Source organism: Myotis lucifugus, unplaced genomic scaffold (assembly GCF_000147115.1).
Source record: "Myotis lucifugus unplaced genomic scaffold, Myoluc2.0 scaffold_417, whole genome shotgun sequence".
Classification (NCBI taxonomy): Eukaryota; Metazoa; Chordata; class Mammalia; order Chiroptera; family Vespertilionidae; genus Myotis; species Myotis lucifugus.
Window position 1 is genome coordinate 270,758 of NW_005871465.1, and position 15,867 is coordinate 286,624.

General features: G+C 47.4%; 1 protein-coding gene across 1 annotated transcript in view; it reads left to right on the forward strand.

Annotated features, from left to right (window-relative positions):
* MAML1 (mastermind like transcriptional coactivator 1) overlaps nt 1-11,272 on the forward strand; it is a 52,118-nt gene extending 40,846 nt beyond the window's left edge. Inside the window, exons 4-6 of the mRNA XM_014467853.2 lie at nt 3,487-3,726; nt 6,206-6,302; nt 9,478-11,272. Coding sequence (XP_014323339.2) covers nt 3,487-3,726; nt 6,206-6,302; nt 9,478-10,457 — 1,317 coding nt within the window. The 3' untranslated portion in view covers nt 10,458-11,272. The remainder of the gene's footprint in view (nt 1-3,486; nt 3,727-6,205; nt 6,303-9,477) is intronic.
* The last annotated feature ends 4,595 nt before the right edge of the window (nt 11,273-15,867 follow it).

Genomic DNA, 15,867 nt, shown 5'->3' on the forward strand with positions numbered 1-15,867 from the left:
CTGAAGGACCTCCGAAGTCTCCCGGTCTAATTAGCATATTACCCTTTTATTAGATAGATAAGGAAGAAAGCTTCATGCCAAGGGGAAGGGGCAGGATAAGGGCTTCAGGGTCTGTGGTCCATGTGTCTCCTTCCAGGGTCTTAAAATCCCATGACAAGGTCGTTAATTTTCAATGGTGTTAAAACCCAGCTCCTGCCAGTTCCTGGGACTAGAGAATGGTCAGCATTCCTGAGGCAAATTCCCAGAGGGGGGCCAGGGTCCAGGCAGACAACAAAATCAAATTTCATCCTGTCCTTTGTCTGTTCTCAAAATGCATTTTCTTTTCTGAGCAATGGCCCCATCTGGGCCCCAAGGTGTCTCATCTTTTTACAGCTCTGTTTTTCTTCTTGAAGCACATCCTCATTTCCCTGGGTCTGTAAGAAAACCTCTTATCTATAGTCAGTAAGGTGAATAATCATTAAACAACTGTGATCCTATTCCTATTACATGCCCTCTCCCCTATCACTTAGACTCCTTGGAAGTGAAAATTGATCAAGCAAACCTAGGTTGAGTCTTTTTTATATTTTTTTTAAAATATATTTTTTTATTGATTTCAGAGAGGAAGGGAGAGGGACAGAGATAGAAACATCAGTGATGAGAGCAATCATTGATTGGCTGTCTCCTGCACAACTCCCACTGGGGATCGGCTCCACAACCTGGGCATGTGCCCTGGCCGGGCCTGGGTTGAGTCTTAATAAACAAAAATAGGGTAAAATTCCTTTGGTTTTAACTATACACATTTTGAGGAATCGCCTGCACTTAGTCTTGTGTTTCTTTTATGCTACACAAAGTAATTTGTGGCTGGATTTTGCAGGTAAAGGTCAGCCTTAATGTGCTTCTTAGAGGCTTCTTCTTTTTTTTTTTTTTTTTTTTAAATATATTTTATTGAATTTTTACAGAGAGGAAGGGAGAGGGATAGAGAGTTAGAAACATCGATCATCCGCCTCCTGCACACTCCCTACTGGGGATGTGCCTGCAACCAAGGTACATGCCCTTGACCGGAATCGAACCTGGGACCCTTGAGTCTGCAGGCTGACGCTCTATCCACTGAGCCAAACCGGTTAGGGCAAGGCTTCTTCTTTTTAACCACTTTTCAGATCTCTTTGTTCAAAATATTTTATTAAGTTTTAGTAAGCTTATAACCTTTTAGGTGAGTGCTGCTTTTTAACCTCTCTGAGTTCCATGGTTCTTTAGTCCTTATGCACAAGCCTAGCAGAACCACCTGGCTCTGTGGGGGAGCATGGTCATGTGCCAGTGCTGTCATGGTCATGATTTACCCTTCTGCTCTGCTCAGCTATGTTCTAAGATGCCTCCTCTCTGGGAGCCTTCTGATGGCTGGACCTCAGACAGTAACAGATGTCCCTGGCTTCCTCCAAGACAGGTTGCGCACACTTCCTTTGCTCACTCCACAGCAGGGGTCCTCAAACTTTTTAAACAGGGGGCCAGTTCACTGTCCCTCAGACCGTTGGAGGGCCGGACTATAGTTTAAAAAAAAACTATGAACAAATTCCTATGCACACTGCACATATCTTATTTTGAAGTAAAACAACAAAACGAGAACAAATACAGTATTTGTATTTGCATGTGGCCCGCGGGCCATAGTTTGAGGACCCCTGCTCCACAGTGTGTCCTGGGCTGTTTTCCACATCTGCACATCAGACCCATTGAAACTTTTTTTTAATATATTTTATTGATTTTTTACAGAGAGGAAGGGAGAGAGATAGAGAGTTAGAAACATCGATGAGAGAGAAACATCGATCAGCTGCCTCCTGCACATCTCCTAATGGGGATGTGCCCGCAACCCAGGTACATGCCCTTGACCGGAATCGAACCTGGGACCTTTCAGTCCGCAGGCCAACGCTCTATCCACTGAGCCAAACCGGTTTCGGCAGAAACTTTTTAACAGTTTGTGACAACAGTTGTGTAACGTGCATTGTCTCCTGTTCTTCACTACTGTAAGCAAGCCTGCAGTGAATACCTTTATGTGTGCCTTTGTGTATTTGTAGCTGGTAATAGCATGAAGAGACTGACATGCTCACTAGGCACAGTGCTTTTGGAAAGTAATTTTGTCATTATGTATTTTTCATAAGCCATAAAAACATTCATAAGCATTGGCACATTATAAACCTGCAAAAAATAATCTCCCCAAAGAGAAAGTTATATACCAGATATCCATTGCATGTTTATATCTGATAGCCCAAAACTAGAAGCAGTTTATGCATCTTTCAACAGGAGCATGCATGTGTAAATGTTGAAAATTCCACTTATGTCAGCCATTAAACTGCTGCATAGCCACTAGCAAGCAGCAACCTTAAGAAAGAGTGGCGCCCTAACCGGTTTGGCTCAGTGGATAGAGGTCGGCCTGCGGACTCAAGGATCCCAGGTTCGATTCCCGTCAAGGGCATGTACCTTGGTTGTGGGCACATCCCCAGTGGTGGGTGTGCAGGAGGCAGCTGATCGATGTTTCTCTCTCATCGATGTTTCTAACTCTCTATCCTTCTCCCTTCCTCTCTGTAAAAAATCAATAGAATATATTTTTTAAAAAAAGAAAGAAAGAGTGGCACAGTGATGACTGCCATTTTAGTAGCACTTTGCACCTCACAAAGCGCTCTTGGAGCCCGTGAGCTTCTGCAGATTGGGGTGAGGAAGTTACATCAGAATCTGTCTGCTCTAAGATTAGAATCTTGTACAGATTAAGTATACAAATGAATAAGGACTAGAAAGGAGCTCAAGAAGTTGAACTTGTCTAAATAATAATTGCTTTTTGCCCTTTTCCTTTTTTGAGTTAAATTTCCCTTCTTTATTTTAAAATGTAAGTAGTGATGTTGCAATAACATTGTGATAATCTTTGACATGACTTTCACTTTTGGTCCATGTATTAATTGAAAATATTCATTAAAGTTCTCATCAATACTTAGTATTTTTTAAGCATAAGTATTTGACAAAATCCAAGCAGTCTCTTCCCAGAAAAATGTTGTATATAAGTGGGCAGACAAAACAATTCCGGGCAGTTCAGGGACAGCCCCATCCCCAGTAACCCAAGGTTTGCAAACCCAGAATATGGTGTGTCTCCCTCACCCAAAGCCCCTCTGAGCGCTCCTCCTTGGGGCCCACCTGCACTTGTGCATCCTGGTGAGTAAAGATATATAAGCTATACTTGCTTACAGAAGCTATTGCAAACCTATGCGCTTAAGTGTGAAATCACACCCTTGCCCCTGGCAAATCATAGGAAGCAAAGCTAGCAAGCTGCTAGTAACTGTTCCTTACTGGGCCTGGAAATCGGGTGTTTGCTCTCTTGGTCTCCGGCCCAGCCCTGTAGGGTGGCTGCACTGTAGTCATCTGCAGGGAGCTAGGCTCGCATCGGATGGAGCTCCTCTGTTCTGATCAGGGCTTACAGACTTTACCGTGTCCCACCTGACTCGGGAACCCCCTTCTCTGTGTTGACAGGAGCAGAACCCTCCCAACGTCCCTGTGCCAGCCCAGGCCTCCAGCGTGGGGACCCAGCCGCCCACTGTGTCAGCGGCCAGCACTCACAGCAGCACCCCCTATCTCAGTGGCCAGCAGCAGGCAGCTGTAATGAAGCAGCATCAGTTGCTTTTGGATCAACAAAAACAGAGGGAGCAGCAGCAAAAGCATTTGCACCAACAGCAGTTTTTGCAAAGGCAGCAGCACCTTCTGGCAGAGCAGGTAAAGAAAAGTGGGAGAAAACCGTCCCCGTCCCCTCCACTCCCCCACATCTCATCCTGCCTCCCAAGGCACCGCAGTGGCCACGAGCTCAGCGGGGTGCCATGTGAATGTGCTCGGTGCATGTTTGGTATTAGAGTGCTTTGCCCTTTTAAACCCCGTTCTGTGAGTGGCATTTCTCAGACAGTGGTGGCCTGTGTCAGAAGCAGCTTTTATGTCATTTAGTAGGGATTAATGAAGGCAGAATCTGTGGCTAAAACTATATGTGTTTGGGACAGTTTTCCATATCCTTTGTCGGCAGCTGCCAATGCACTGAGCTTCCCAGTCCGTCAGTTTACTGTGGGCCAAGCTTGGTTGTAAATGTAGAGTTTGTGATAGGTCAAGAGTGTGAAGCAGGGAAATGAAGACCTGCCTGAGGTCCTGGGGTTGTAGGGTCAGGACCAACAAGCTCCCTCTAAGTCCTACAGTTCATCCACTTGGTCACCAAGTAAAGTGTGAAGGTGCCAAGGTTCTCAGGATTTTAAATTACATCTTTAAGACTTAAGAGAAGCCCTGGCTGGGTTGTTCAATGGTTAAAACATCAGCCCACAGATCAAAGCGTTGCAGATTCGATTCCCAGTCAAGGGCACGTACCTCGGTTGCAGTTTCCTCCCTGGCCCTGGTCGGGGCATGTGCGGGAGTCAGCCAGTCAATGTTTTTTTCTCTCTCTCTCTCCCTCCTCCTTCCTTCCACTCTCTAAAGATAAATGGAAAAATATGCTTGGATGAGGATTTAAAAAAAAAAAAAAAAAAAAGAACATAAGAGAAAAACTAGCCATCCAGTAGTTCAAGTTGATTGAGAATGACTTTGAAACCCACATCACTACCTCGGTTCTGCTGTTTTTTAAATAACAGCTTTATACATGACACACAAGTAACCCATTTAAAGTGAATAATTCCATAGTTTCTAGTATATTCAGAGTTATGCAATAATCACTATAGTTTTGGAACATTTTATCACCTAAAAAGAAAACCTACCCAGCTGGCATGGCTCAATGGTTGAGCATCAACCTATGAACCAAGAGATCATGGTGTGATTCCTGATCAGGGCATGTGCCGGGGTTGTGGGATGTGCAGGAGGCAGCCCATCAATGATTGTCTCTCATCACTCATGTTTCTATCTTTCTCTCCCTCTCCCTTCCTCTCTGAAATCAATAATAATATATTTTTTATTTTAAGTATATTTTGATTGATTTCAGAGAGGAAGGAAGAGGGACAGAGAGATAGAAACATCCATGATGAGAGAGAATCATTGATTGGCTGCCTCCTGCAAGTCCCCCACTGGGAATCGAGCCCACAACCCGGGCATGTGCCCTTGACCGGAATCGAACCTGGGACCTTTCAGTTTGCAGGCCGGCACTCTATCCACTGAGCCAAACCGGCTAGGGCAATAATAATATATTTTTTAAAAAAGAAACCCTAAACCCTAAATTCATTAAAAGTTATTTCCCCCATCTTCCAGGCCTAGGCAACCACTAATCTACTTTCTGTCTCTATAGTTTTTCCTATTTGTGAATATTTCATGTAAGAGGATCCAAGGTTCAACCTTGTTGTAGCATGTATCATTATTTTCCTGCTTTTTATGACTGAATAATATTTTGTTGTATGAATATGTCATATTTTATGGCTCAGTTTATCTGTTGGTACAGTTGGGTTGTTTCCTGAACTTTTTGTGGACATAGGTTTTCAGCTCTCTGAGTGTATATCTAGGGGTGGAATTGCTGGGTCCTATGGTAACTCTTGTGTTTACCTTTTGAAGAATTGCCAGACTGTTCTACAAAGTAGCTACACCATTTTACATGCCCACAGAGTGTATGAACGTGCCGGTTTCTCCACATCTTCCCCACACTTGTCTTTGTTATTCTAGCCGTCTAGTGCCTGTGCAGTGGTATACCATGTGGCTTTTTTGATCTGTATCTTCCTGATCTGCCCTCCTTTTTTAAAAACTCACCTTTCCTTTTTTTAATTATTGCTCCTTAGCTCAGCCCCATCCTTGTGCTTCAGAGTGATTTTGTTTGTTTGTTTGTTTGTTTGTTTTTAATCCTCATCTGAGGATATTTTTTTCCCATTGATTTTTCCAGAGAGAGTGGAAGAGAGAGGAGAGACAGAGAGAGAAACATCGATGTGAGAGAGGCATATTGATCAGTTGCCTCCTACATGAGCCCCACCAGGGAATCGAGCCTGCAACTGAGATATATGCCTTTGACTGGAATTGAACCCGTGACCCTTCAGTCTGTGGGTCAATGCTCTAACCACTGAGAAAACCGGCTAGGCCTCATAGTGTTTATTAAAAATCCCCAAAATGAGATTGTGAGCATTATATGAGATAGTCCTCAGGAGTCTGTCTGTGAGTAACAAGCCTGGACAGTTTTCTTTTCTCTGATCTAACACTGTTTTTCTTTTATGTGTGGGTCTTACTTTGTTCTGTTCTTGGAATTTTCTAGGAGAAACAGCAGTTTCAGCGCCATCTGACCCGCCCACCACCCCAGTACCAAGACCCGACACAGAGCACCTTCCCACAGCAAGTTGGGCAGTTCACAGGTGAGGGGGCATCTGGGTGATGGAGTGGGGCAGGGGAAGGTAGGCATGCCCAGAGCAGGTGGTCTGTTCCACTCGTGCTGAGTTCCTGCTGTCTGCCTAGCTTTCTGCTAGGTGCTCTGAGTTTACTTTGCTCATATAAACTTCAGTCTGCCTACGGAGCCTGCTTTCTAGTCACCCTGCGGGCCAGAAGAGGGTCAGAGAGGCAGACCACTTCGGCTAAGTACTTTGGCTGTGTCCCTGGCTATACAATCTTTTGAAGCAAAATCATGTCTAGTTGGAAGATACCTTATCAGTAGGAAATGGCTTCTGTAATTCTTTTAATTTTATTAAATACTAGAGACCCAGTGCACAAATTTGTGCACGTGTGGGACCCCCTCTGGGTAGCCTACGGGGATCGGGCCGGAACCCACAGTCCAACGCTGCCTGCAGCTCCTACCTGCTGCTCCCGCTCATCCTGGCCCCACTGTGCCTGCTGTGGGCTCGTTCCCAATCAGACCCGATCAGGAGAGGCTCGCACTGCCACAGCAGCGCTTGTCAGCTGTGAGCCCTGCGTCTGGCACCCTCCCAAGGGGAGTGACCTGGGGGATCGGGCTGAAACCGGCTCTCCATCATCCCCCAAGGAGTCCCGGATTGCAAGAGGTGCAGGCCAAGCCGAGGGACCCCACTGGTGCACGATCGGGCCGGGGAGGGGCCACAGGAGGGCTCCAGGGCATGTCTGGCCCATCTCACTCAGTCCTGATGGGCCGACCCCAGCAGCAAGCTGAGCATCTGCCCCCTGGTGGTCAGTGCACGTCATAGCGAGCAGTTGAGTGGCCTTAGCATATCATTAGCCTATTACGCTTTGATTGGTTGAGTAGATGACTGGACACTTAGCATAATAGGCTTTTATTATATAGGATATTGGGGTGACATTAGTTTATAGGCTCATATAGGTGTCAGGTGTACATTTCTATGATATGTTACCTAGATATTGCACTGTGTGCCCACCATCCAAAGTCAAACCATCTTCTGGCACCATTTCTGTAATTCTTAAGAAAGTTCTTTGCTTCAGCAAAATGACCTCTCCAAGTTTCCAGATAAGGAGACACTTAATGCACTTGTGTGGGCTTTGCTTCTTTTTTCCTTTCTGCTCACTTTGGTGACACAAGTGGCAGCATCAGCCCTGGACAGCTGACCAGGAAAGGAAGGAAGCACTCTGAGGGGTCTCAGCTGTCACGTGTCAGATATGCAAGGGAACCTGGCTGCCACTGCTCAGGCTGTCACTCTAGAAATACATAGAGATGACAGTTGACAGATGCAAGGAAATGTGGTCTGCTCTTCTCGGAATATCTTCAAAACCTGTCCTTTTCTTGGTCAGTGACTCTCACTGTAGTGTCCCAGAGAAACGGACCACAGCTGTGCATTCTGGAAGAGCCCAGGGGAGTTTTATGTGCATTGACCAGGACTGAGGAGTTGAGGTCAGCAGGCATCGCAGAAGCCTGGGTCTTAGCCAGCTTTCCTGCCTTCATCCCATCTGTTGTTGTTGTGGGCTGTCAGTGGGAGTGAAATAGACTTTCTTCCTCCACCCAGTTTTTAGTTAGGTGCAAGTGGAGAGAGTGAGAGGAGCAACAAGGTGCTCAGGTAAGGCCAACCCCTGAACAGTCGCTCTCCTGCCCACAAAAACCCGCCTCAGTTAGTGTTGTCACCATGAATCCATTGCTTAGGGCAGAGGTCCAGACAGCAAGTTCCCTGAGGACAAAGGACAGAACCTGTCTGTCACATTTCTTGCTGTCTCCTCAGGACAGCGCCCACCACAGAGCAGGTGCTCTATAAATGCCTGTTGATTGCAGTCTAGACTGCTCTGTTCCCTGAGGGTCTATGCCGTGAAGAATAAGCTCAAGCATTCTGTCACCCCTGGGGGGGAGGGAAGGGGGGGGACACATTTGTGTGCACCCCTCACCTAAGTGATTTTAACAGCTGCCCAGCAGGGTCTAAACCACAGTCACAGTCCAGTTACCTTTTGGCTTTGCAGCCCTGCCCTTCCCATGGCAGCCTCAGCTCTTCTGGATCTGGCTGAGGCTGTCTCTTCAGTTTTGTCTCTAACCAGCTGGATACTTTCGCCACAGCCCAGCCACAGACTTCCCCACACAGCCTGCCTTTCATAACTTCATACCTTTGCATACACTCTTCTCTATTTCTAGAATACTGTTTCTCCAAACTGCTAAACTTCTGTCTACCCCCCCCTTTTTTTTTAATAGATGAGTATTTACTTTGCTTAGCAGTAGAACTTTTTAAAATTTTTTTATTGATTTCAGAGAGGAAGGGAGAGAGGGAGGGAGAGAGAAACATCAGTGATGAGAAAGAATCAGTGATCGGCTGCCTTCTGCACGCCCCCTACTGGGGATCAAATCCCCCAGCCCGGGCATGTGCCCTGACTGGGAATCTAACTGCAGTCTCCTGATTCATATTTTTGTTTTTTTTAAATATATTTTTAATTGATTTCAGAGAGGAAGGGAGAGAGAGACAAAAACATCAAAGATAAGAGAGAATCACTGATCAGCTGCTTCCTGCATGTCCCTACTGGGGATCGAGCCTGCAACCTGGCATGTGCCCTTGACCAGAATTGAACCCGGGGACCCTTCAGTCCACAGGCTGATGCTCTATCCACTGAGCTAAACCAGCTAGGGCCTGATTCATATGTTGACACTCAACCACTGAGCCACACCAGTCGGGCATGTCTACCCTTTTAAAAGCTAACATATTCGTCACCATCTCTCTGAAGCCTTCCCCAAGTCTCCCAGGCATTGAGCTTTCATCCCCTGTGCTCCCACAGCCCGCTGCCTGGCCTTTGTTGTAACCCTGTCACAGCACATGGAGTCTTCACCTCCCAAAGGCAGGTCCTGAGGTGGATCCTTGGAGCCCCCAGTGCCTAGCATAGGGCCTGCACAGAGCAGAGATTGGTGGGCCTCGGAGGGTGAGCCGGTCAAGTCCACTGGCTTCTCTGTCCTGGCTTTGCCCTTCCTCTGCACCCGTCTGAATCTCCTCATTGCTGCAGACGCTGCCCCTGGCCACAGGCTCTCTTCTTTGAGGTCCCACTGGATTTCTGATTCTGCTGTTCGTGCCCATAGGCTGGCAGCTGCACCTTGGGTGGCCAAGAAATGCCAACTTGATTGACAGAATCTTCTCTGTCTTCCAGGCTCTTCTGCCGCCGTGCCTGGCATGAACAACTTGGGTCCGTCGAACTCCAGCTGTCCTCGAGGATTCCCTCAGGCCGGGAATTTGATGCCAATGGGCCCTGGACACTCGTCAGGTTCCTCTCTCTCCTCCAACTCAGGCCAGCAGGATCGGGGTGTCGTTCAGTTCACTGGCTCCCAGAGCATGCCGCAGGGCAGCCTCTATGGCATGGCCTCTGGCATAACCCAGATAGTTGCCCAGCCCCCACCACAGGCCACCAATGGACATGCCCACATTCCACGGCAGACCAGCATGGGCCAGAACACCTCAGTCTCAGCTGCCTATGGACAGAACTCTCTGGGGAGCTCTGGCCTCTCCCAGCAGCACAATAAGGGGACCCTGAACTCTGGTTTAACTAAGCCACAGGTCCCAAGGGTGTCGGCAGCCATGGGAGGCCAGAATCCTTCCTGGCAACATCAGGGAATGCCGAACCTGAGTGGCCAGACCCCAGGAAGCAACACCATAAGCCCTTTCACGGCAGCCTCCAGTTTCCACATGCAGCAGGCCCACCTGAAAATGTCCAGCCCGCAGTTCTCCCAGACGATGCCCAGTAGGCCCATGGCCCCCATGAGCTCAGCAGCTGCAGCGGGGCCCATGTTGACTCCCGTGAGTGCGCAGCAGAGGACCAGTGCCCCCGCCCCAGCACCTCCCCAGGGAGCCCCACAACAGGGCTTGCCAGGCCTGAGCCCTGGTGGGCCTGACCTGGGGGCCTTCAGCCAGAGCCCTGCCCCACCCATGGGCGGCCGGGCAGGGCTGCACTGCACCCAAACCTACCCTGTGCGGACTTCGGGCCAGGAGCTGCCCTTTGCCTATAGCGGGCAGCCGGGTAGCAGCGGGCTGTCCAGCATGGCTGGGGACGCCGATCTGATCGACTCCCTGCTGAAGAACAGGACTTCGGAAGAGTGGATGAATGATTTGGACGACCTTTTGGGGCCTCAGTAATGGGAGGATTTATGATGTTTTCAGTGTTCATACATCCTGTATTTTTGTTCTCATATTCAACAATGAGCAACTATTTGGACCAAAAGCTCACAGCCCGGTGTGCTGGGTGGGTAGAGCAAAGGCTGAGGCTGAGGCCCCACCTGGCCAGGATCTGCAGAGCCCCCTACTCCAACCCAGTGGTGTGGTCTGTCGGGCTGGCCCCAGGCCATCTGCTGGCGTCATTACCTGGTGTTGGGACAGCAGGACAGGGTTCTACAGTTGGTTTTCTATCCAAATGACCAAAAAAATGACAGTTATAGCAGTGAAACCCCACAACGTCAGGCTTATAAAAATCTGTGCCACTTGCCCTAATGCTGGGAACAAGTTTTTGTTGAAACTATATAGCAGAATTACTTGCAATTTGTAGCATAGTAAAAGATGAAATTTTTTAAAGTTTAAAGCAGAATAGGTGGTGGTTTGAGTTGATTGGGTGGCATTGGAAACCTAGGGCTTCCTTGGAAGAGCCTTTTTTATTCTTGCTCTTGGTCAGCTTTCAGGGAGTGTCACTGGAAACCTTTTCTGTAAGTAAGTCTGTGGCTGCGTGCGCCAGGGGCTCAGGATGCTGCGAGATGGCAGGGCCCCTCCCCCAGAGCGCGTGCTTCTGGGGACCCTGGTGGAGGAACCCTTCCTCCCATGCCTGGCAGCAGGCCCCGGGCTCAACACCGAGTGGGATGATTAGGATTCCTGTGTCCCTTCTGTTGTACTTTCCCACCTTCTGCAGTTAGTTTCTCTGACAGCGTGTATTTAATGGATTAGAAGGTGATCATTGAGTTGTGCACAGATGTCTTTCCTTCACCCCACTTGCCCTTCCTTTTTCTCCAGCCCAACTGGAACATCTAGTTTACTAGATGGGAGGGGGAAAGAGTCATTACAGTTCCTTAGGGAGACTCAGCATTGCGGGGAGATGGGGTCCCTCCCCAGAAGGAAGGCTTTGGGGAAGGAGAACGAAGGTGGAAGGCGGAAGGCGGAAGGCGTGCCCTGTTCTGCAGGGAGGCCCTGAACTCCACTTGTTCTTACTCTTGCCACTGCCACGTCAGATGATTGCACTTTTAAAGGTAATTGCTTTATAACACTAACATGTCCTTTCTAAAGATTCAGGGGGATTTCTCTGTAAGGTCTGTGAATGAATGGACTTGCCTAAGCTAAGAGTGGGCTGCTTGTGGAAAATGAAGGTGGAGAGAGCACTTTGGTTTAAGAAAGCAAAGTGGTCAGCACAGGGTGAGACCCTTTCACAGTGATGGAGAGAAAGCGGTCCGTGGAAGAGTGGCTGTATGCAGAGTGGTCTCGAGAAACCGCAGCTCCATTTCCCTGGAGTCTCCAAATGGTTCATTCAAGGAGCGTCCTACGTAAAGAACTGACCAAGGAACAGATTTGTGCGACCAGCCTGAGTGGCTGGGATGAAGGGTTGGGCGTTGTACACATATGGTAATGATTTGCACCAGCCGTCAGATCCTCTTCTCTAATAGCCATTTTTCACCACAAATGGTGTTGTTGGGCCATTTCCCCTTTAACTGCCCTCCCTGCCTTTCCCTGATACTGAATTTAGCTTTTGAAGAAGGGAATGAGTGAATCATAGAGCCAGTGAAGACTCCACCCTCTGAATTAGTTCCCCAGTTTGAAGGGGAAGAGGGTGACTTCAGCAGGTTTTCTACCAAAAATAGTGGGTGAAGGCTAATGATGGGCCCTTGTTCCTCTCTGGTCTCCCTCTGGCTGCTGCTCACCTCTGTCCCCAGGGCACTCCACCTCCCTCCGGGGGAGGCTGTCCCAGCCTTAGTCCCGGGCCACCTAGATAGACAGCAGGCTTCTCACTGCTGTAGTGTCAGAGCAATAAAATGTGATGCTTGGGGTCCCCCCAGGGAGCTGCCCGGCTTTATTTATGAACCTGGTTTTTGGGTAGCTGGGGAGGAGAGGACTCCCTGCAGTGCAAACTCCCTCCCCCCATCTTCCAGGAGCCATGACTCAAAAGGGTGCTCGGACTTTTGTTAAACACATTTGCTTTGTGTAAATAAATGTTTACAATTTTATATTAAAGATGGAATAAGTGTTAGAGCTTCTGACTGTATATTTTTTACTTTTATAGATTTTTAAACTATGATTCTTTATATATGTGTTCTGGGGAGCTATGATAAGTTTTATGACAAACAATTGGTATTAACTTTTTATTGTCATCAGAGTACATAAAAATCCTATTAATCCCCTTGTTCTTCTACTTCCCTTAACTCTGGTATACACCAAAAAGAAATCCTGGCTCTCGTTTTATTATTATAAAATAATAAAAGTATTTTGCTAGAATGGAAACTGCCTGTGTATTGACTTAACATGGCAGTGCCTGCAGGGTGGGCAGTGGTGTGGGCCGTGACTGCTTTGTTGGGTAGCTGGTTTTCTTTTGTGATTTCACTGTTTTCTTACTGAGCATAGGGGCGGGGTTTGGTTTGGTTTACCTCAGAGTAACTTCTGGTATTTGAAGGTAGATATGAAATTAGAACTGACGTCACTCGGGCTCTCCCATGTCTTCATGTCTATTGTGAGGGAAGATCTCCGTTCTTATCTTCTTGAGGGAAAAATTTCAATCAAGAGACAAAGTGTAGAAAAGCAAACAAGAATTGATTAAAGCAAAATATACCTCGGAGAGTGAAGCAAGGCAGGGCATAGAAGCAGCAGCAGAACCTGGGCTGGGAAGTCAGAGAAAAGGGGGCCTTGGAGACGGACAGGCTCAGGGGGTTGGCCCGGGCTAAGCTGCCGCTGCCCATTGCTCCCCTGGTTGCAAGCTTCATGTCGGAGACCAGGGTGTACATGCCTGTGAGGGAAGGAGGAGGAAAGGGAATGGCTCGGTGTGCTCCGGGAGGAGAGAGCCCAGTGGGACCTTCGTTTTCAGGGGTTTAAAGGCTGGGCACTTAGGGGAGGTCTTGGGGATGGATGGATAGAATATTCATCAGCCTTATGCGCATAATGTGTCTGTCTGTTGGTGTGGTTAGCTAATGGCACTTAATTGGATTTCTGTTATCTGTCTCCCTGTGGAGAGGATTTAAGCTATTTACCCTCTGGTTGGGGAGGAGAAGTGCAGACCATTTACTTTTTTTTTTTTTTTTAAGAGAGAGAGAAAGGGAGATAGATGGAAAGATTGATGAGAGAAACATCGATTGGTTGCCTCCTGCATGCCCCCTACTGGGGATCAAGCCCACAACCCAGGCATGTGCCCTGGCCAGGAATTGAACCTGGGACCTCTTGGTTCATGAGTTAACGCTCAACCACACTGGCCAGGCACAAACCACTTACTCTTAAGTGTTCTTGGTTATAGGATTTACTAGGTGGGCACAAATTACTGTTTAACTATCAGTCTCAGGGTCCCTATTCTGCTTGTCCTAGGATTTTCCTAGCTCTTACTCTGCTCTAACAGTTGGACCAGTCTTTTCTTTCTTTCTTTTTCTATTTTTTTTTTCTTAATCCTCACCTGAGGATATTTTTCCATTGATTTTTAGAGAGAGTGGAAGGGAGAGGAAGAGACAGAGAAACATCAATGTGAGAGACACATCAATTAGTTGCCTCCTGCACCCCCACCAGGGCTGGGGAACCTGCAATGAAGGTTCCCTTGACCAGAATCGAACCCAGGACCCTTCAGTCCTTGGGCTGACGCTCTATCCACTGAGCCAAACCAGCTAGAGCCAGATACTTTAGGTCTGAATAGTTCCAATGTTTTACAGCCGTACGTTATAGATGTTGCAGGTTTGGTTCTAGACTACCTCACCTCAATAAAGTTGATAACTTCGTACAACAGTCGCATGAATTTTTTGGTTTCCCAGTGCACATAAAAGTTATGCTTACGTAAACTATACTATAGTCTAAGTATACAGTCACATTATGTCTTAAAAACAAAAACAAACAAACGAAACAGCCCAGCCGGCACGGCTCAGTGGTTGAGCAGGAGGTCACGGTTCCATTCCTAGGCAGGGCTGGAACTGATGCTTCTATCTCTCCCTCTCCCTCTCAAATCAATAAAAATATATTGTAAAAATAATAAAAAAATAATAAATTAGCTCTAGCAGGTTTGGCTCAATGGATAAAGCGTCGGCCTCAGGTTCCATTCCAGCCAAGGGCCACATGCCTGGGTTGCAGGGTCGGTCCCCAGTAGGAGTGTGCAGGAGGCAGCCAATCAGTGATTCTCTCTCATTGATGTTTCTATCGCTCTCTCCCTCTCCCTTCCTCTCTAACATCAATAAAATATATTTTAAAATAGTAATAAATTTAAAAAGCAATGTGTTTAATTTAAAAATACTTTATTGCTAAAAAATGTCATAATCTTTCTGCTGGCGACAGTTTTTGCCTCACTGTTGATGGCTGTTGACTGATCAGGGTGGCAGTTCTTCAAAATGAGACGACAATGAAGTTATCTGCTCAGCTGGCCTCTTCCTCTCCTGAATGATTTCTCTGTAACATGTGATGCTGTTTGATAGCGTTAGACTCAGAGTAGAATTTTTTCCAAAATTGGAGTCAGTCCTTTCAAACCTGCTGCTTCAAGTTTTCTTCAGCTTCTCACCTCTCGGCCTTCACAGAGCTGGGCCTGGCTCTGGGTTAGGCTTTGTTGTAAGGAGGATGAGCCTTTTTTCTGCCAAGGGCCATTTGGGTATTTATAACACTCGTGGGCCACAGGCAATTACCAACTTAGAAATGAGCCTGCTGTGTTTGGTCAAACATTTAATGAACTCACCCCTCACGCCTTGGCCGGGCCAGACATTCCCCAGCCCTGGCTTAAGGGAAGGCTGTGGCTGGTTTGAGCCATCAACACCACTAAACTTTTCCACATTCGCAATAAGAGTTTCACTTTCTTACCATCTGTATGTTCACTGGAGCAGCACTTTAAATTTCCTTCAAGAACTTCCCCTCGGCCTTCCCACCGTGGCTGACAGCCAGGAGTCCTGGGGCTCAGCCTGTCTCGGCTTCCAACATGCCTTCCTCACACAGCTTAACATTCCTAAGCTTCTGACCTTAAAGCGGGAGACGCACTCGAACATTTAAAGGCCATTATAGGGAACCCTGTGCACTGCTGTGGGAATGCAGTCACGGTTAGTGCAGCCACTATGGAAAACATTGTGGAGTTTCCTCAAAAAAATTAAATATGGCCCTAGCCCATTTGGCTCAGTGGATAGAGCATCGGCCTGGGGACTGAAGGGTCCCAGGTTCAATTCCCGTCAAGGGCATGTACCTTGGTTGCAGGCACATCCCCAATAGGGGGTGTACAGGAGGCAGCTGATTGATGCTTCTCTCTCATCAATGTTTCTAGCTCTCTATCCTTCTCTCTTCCTCTCTGTAAAAAATCAATAAAATATATATTTTTAAAGTAACTTATTAAAAAAAATTAAATATGGAACTCCAT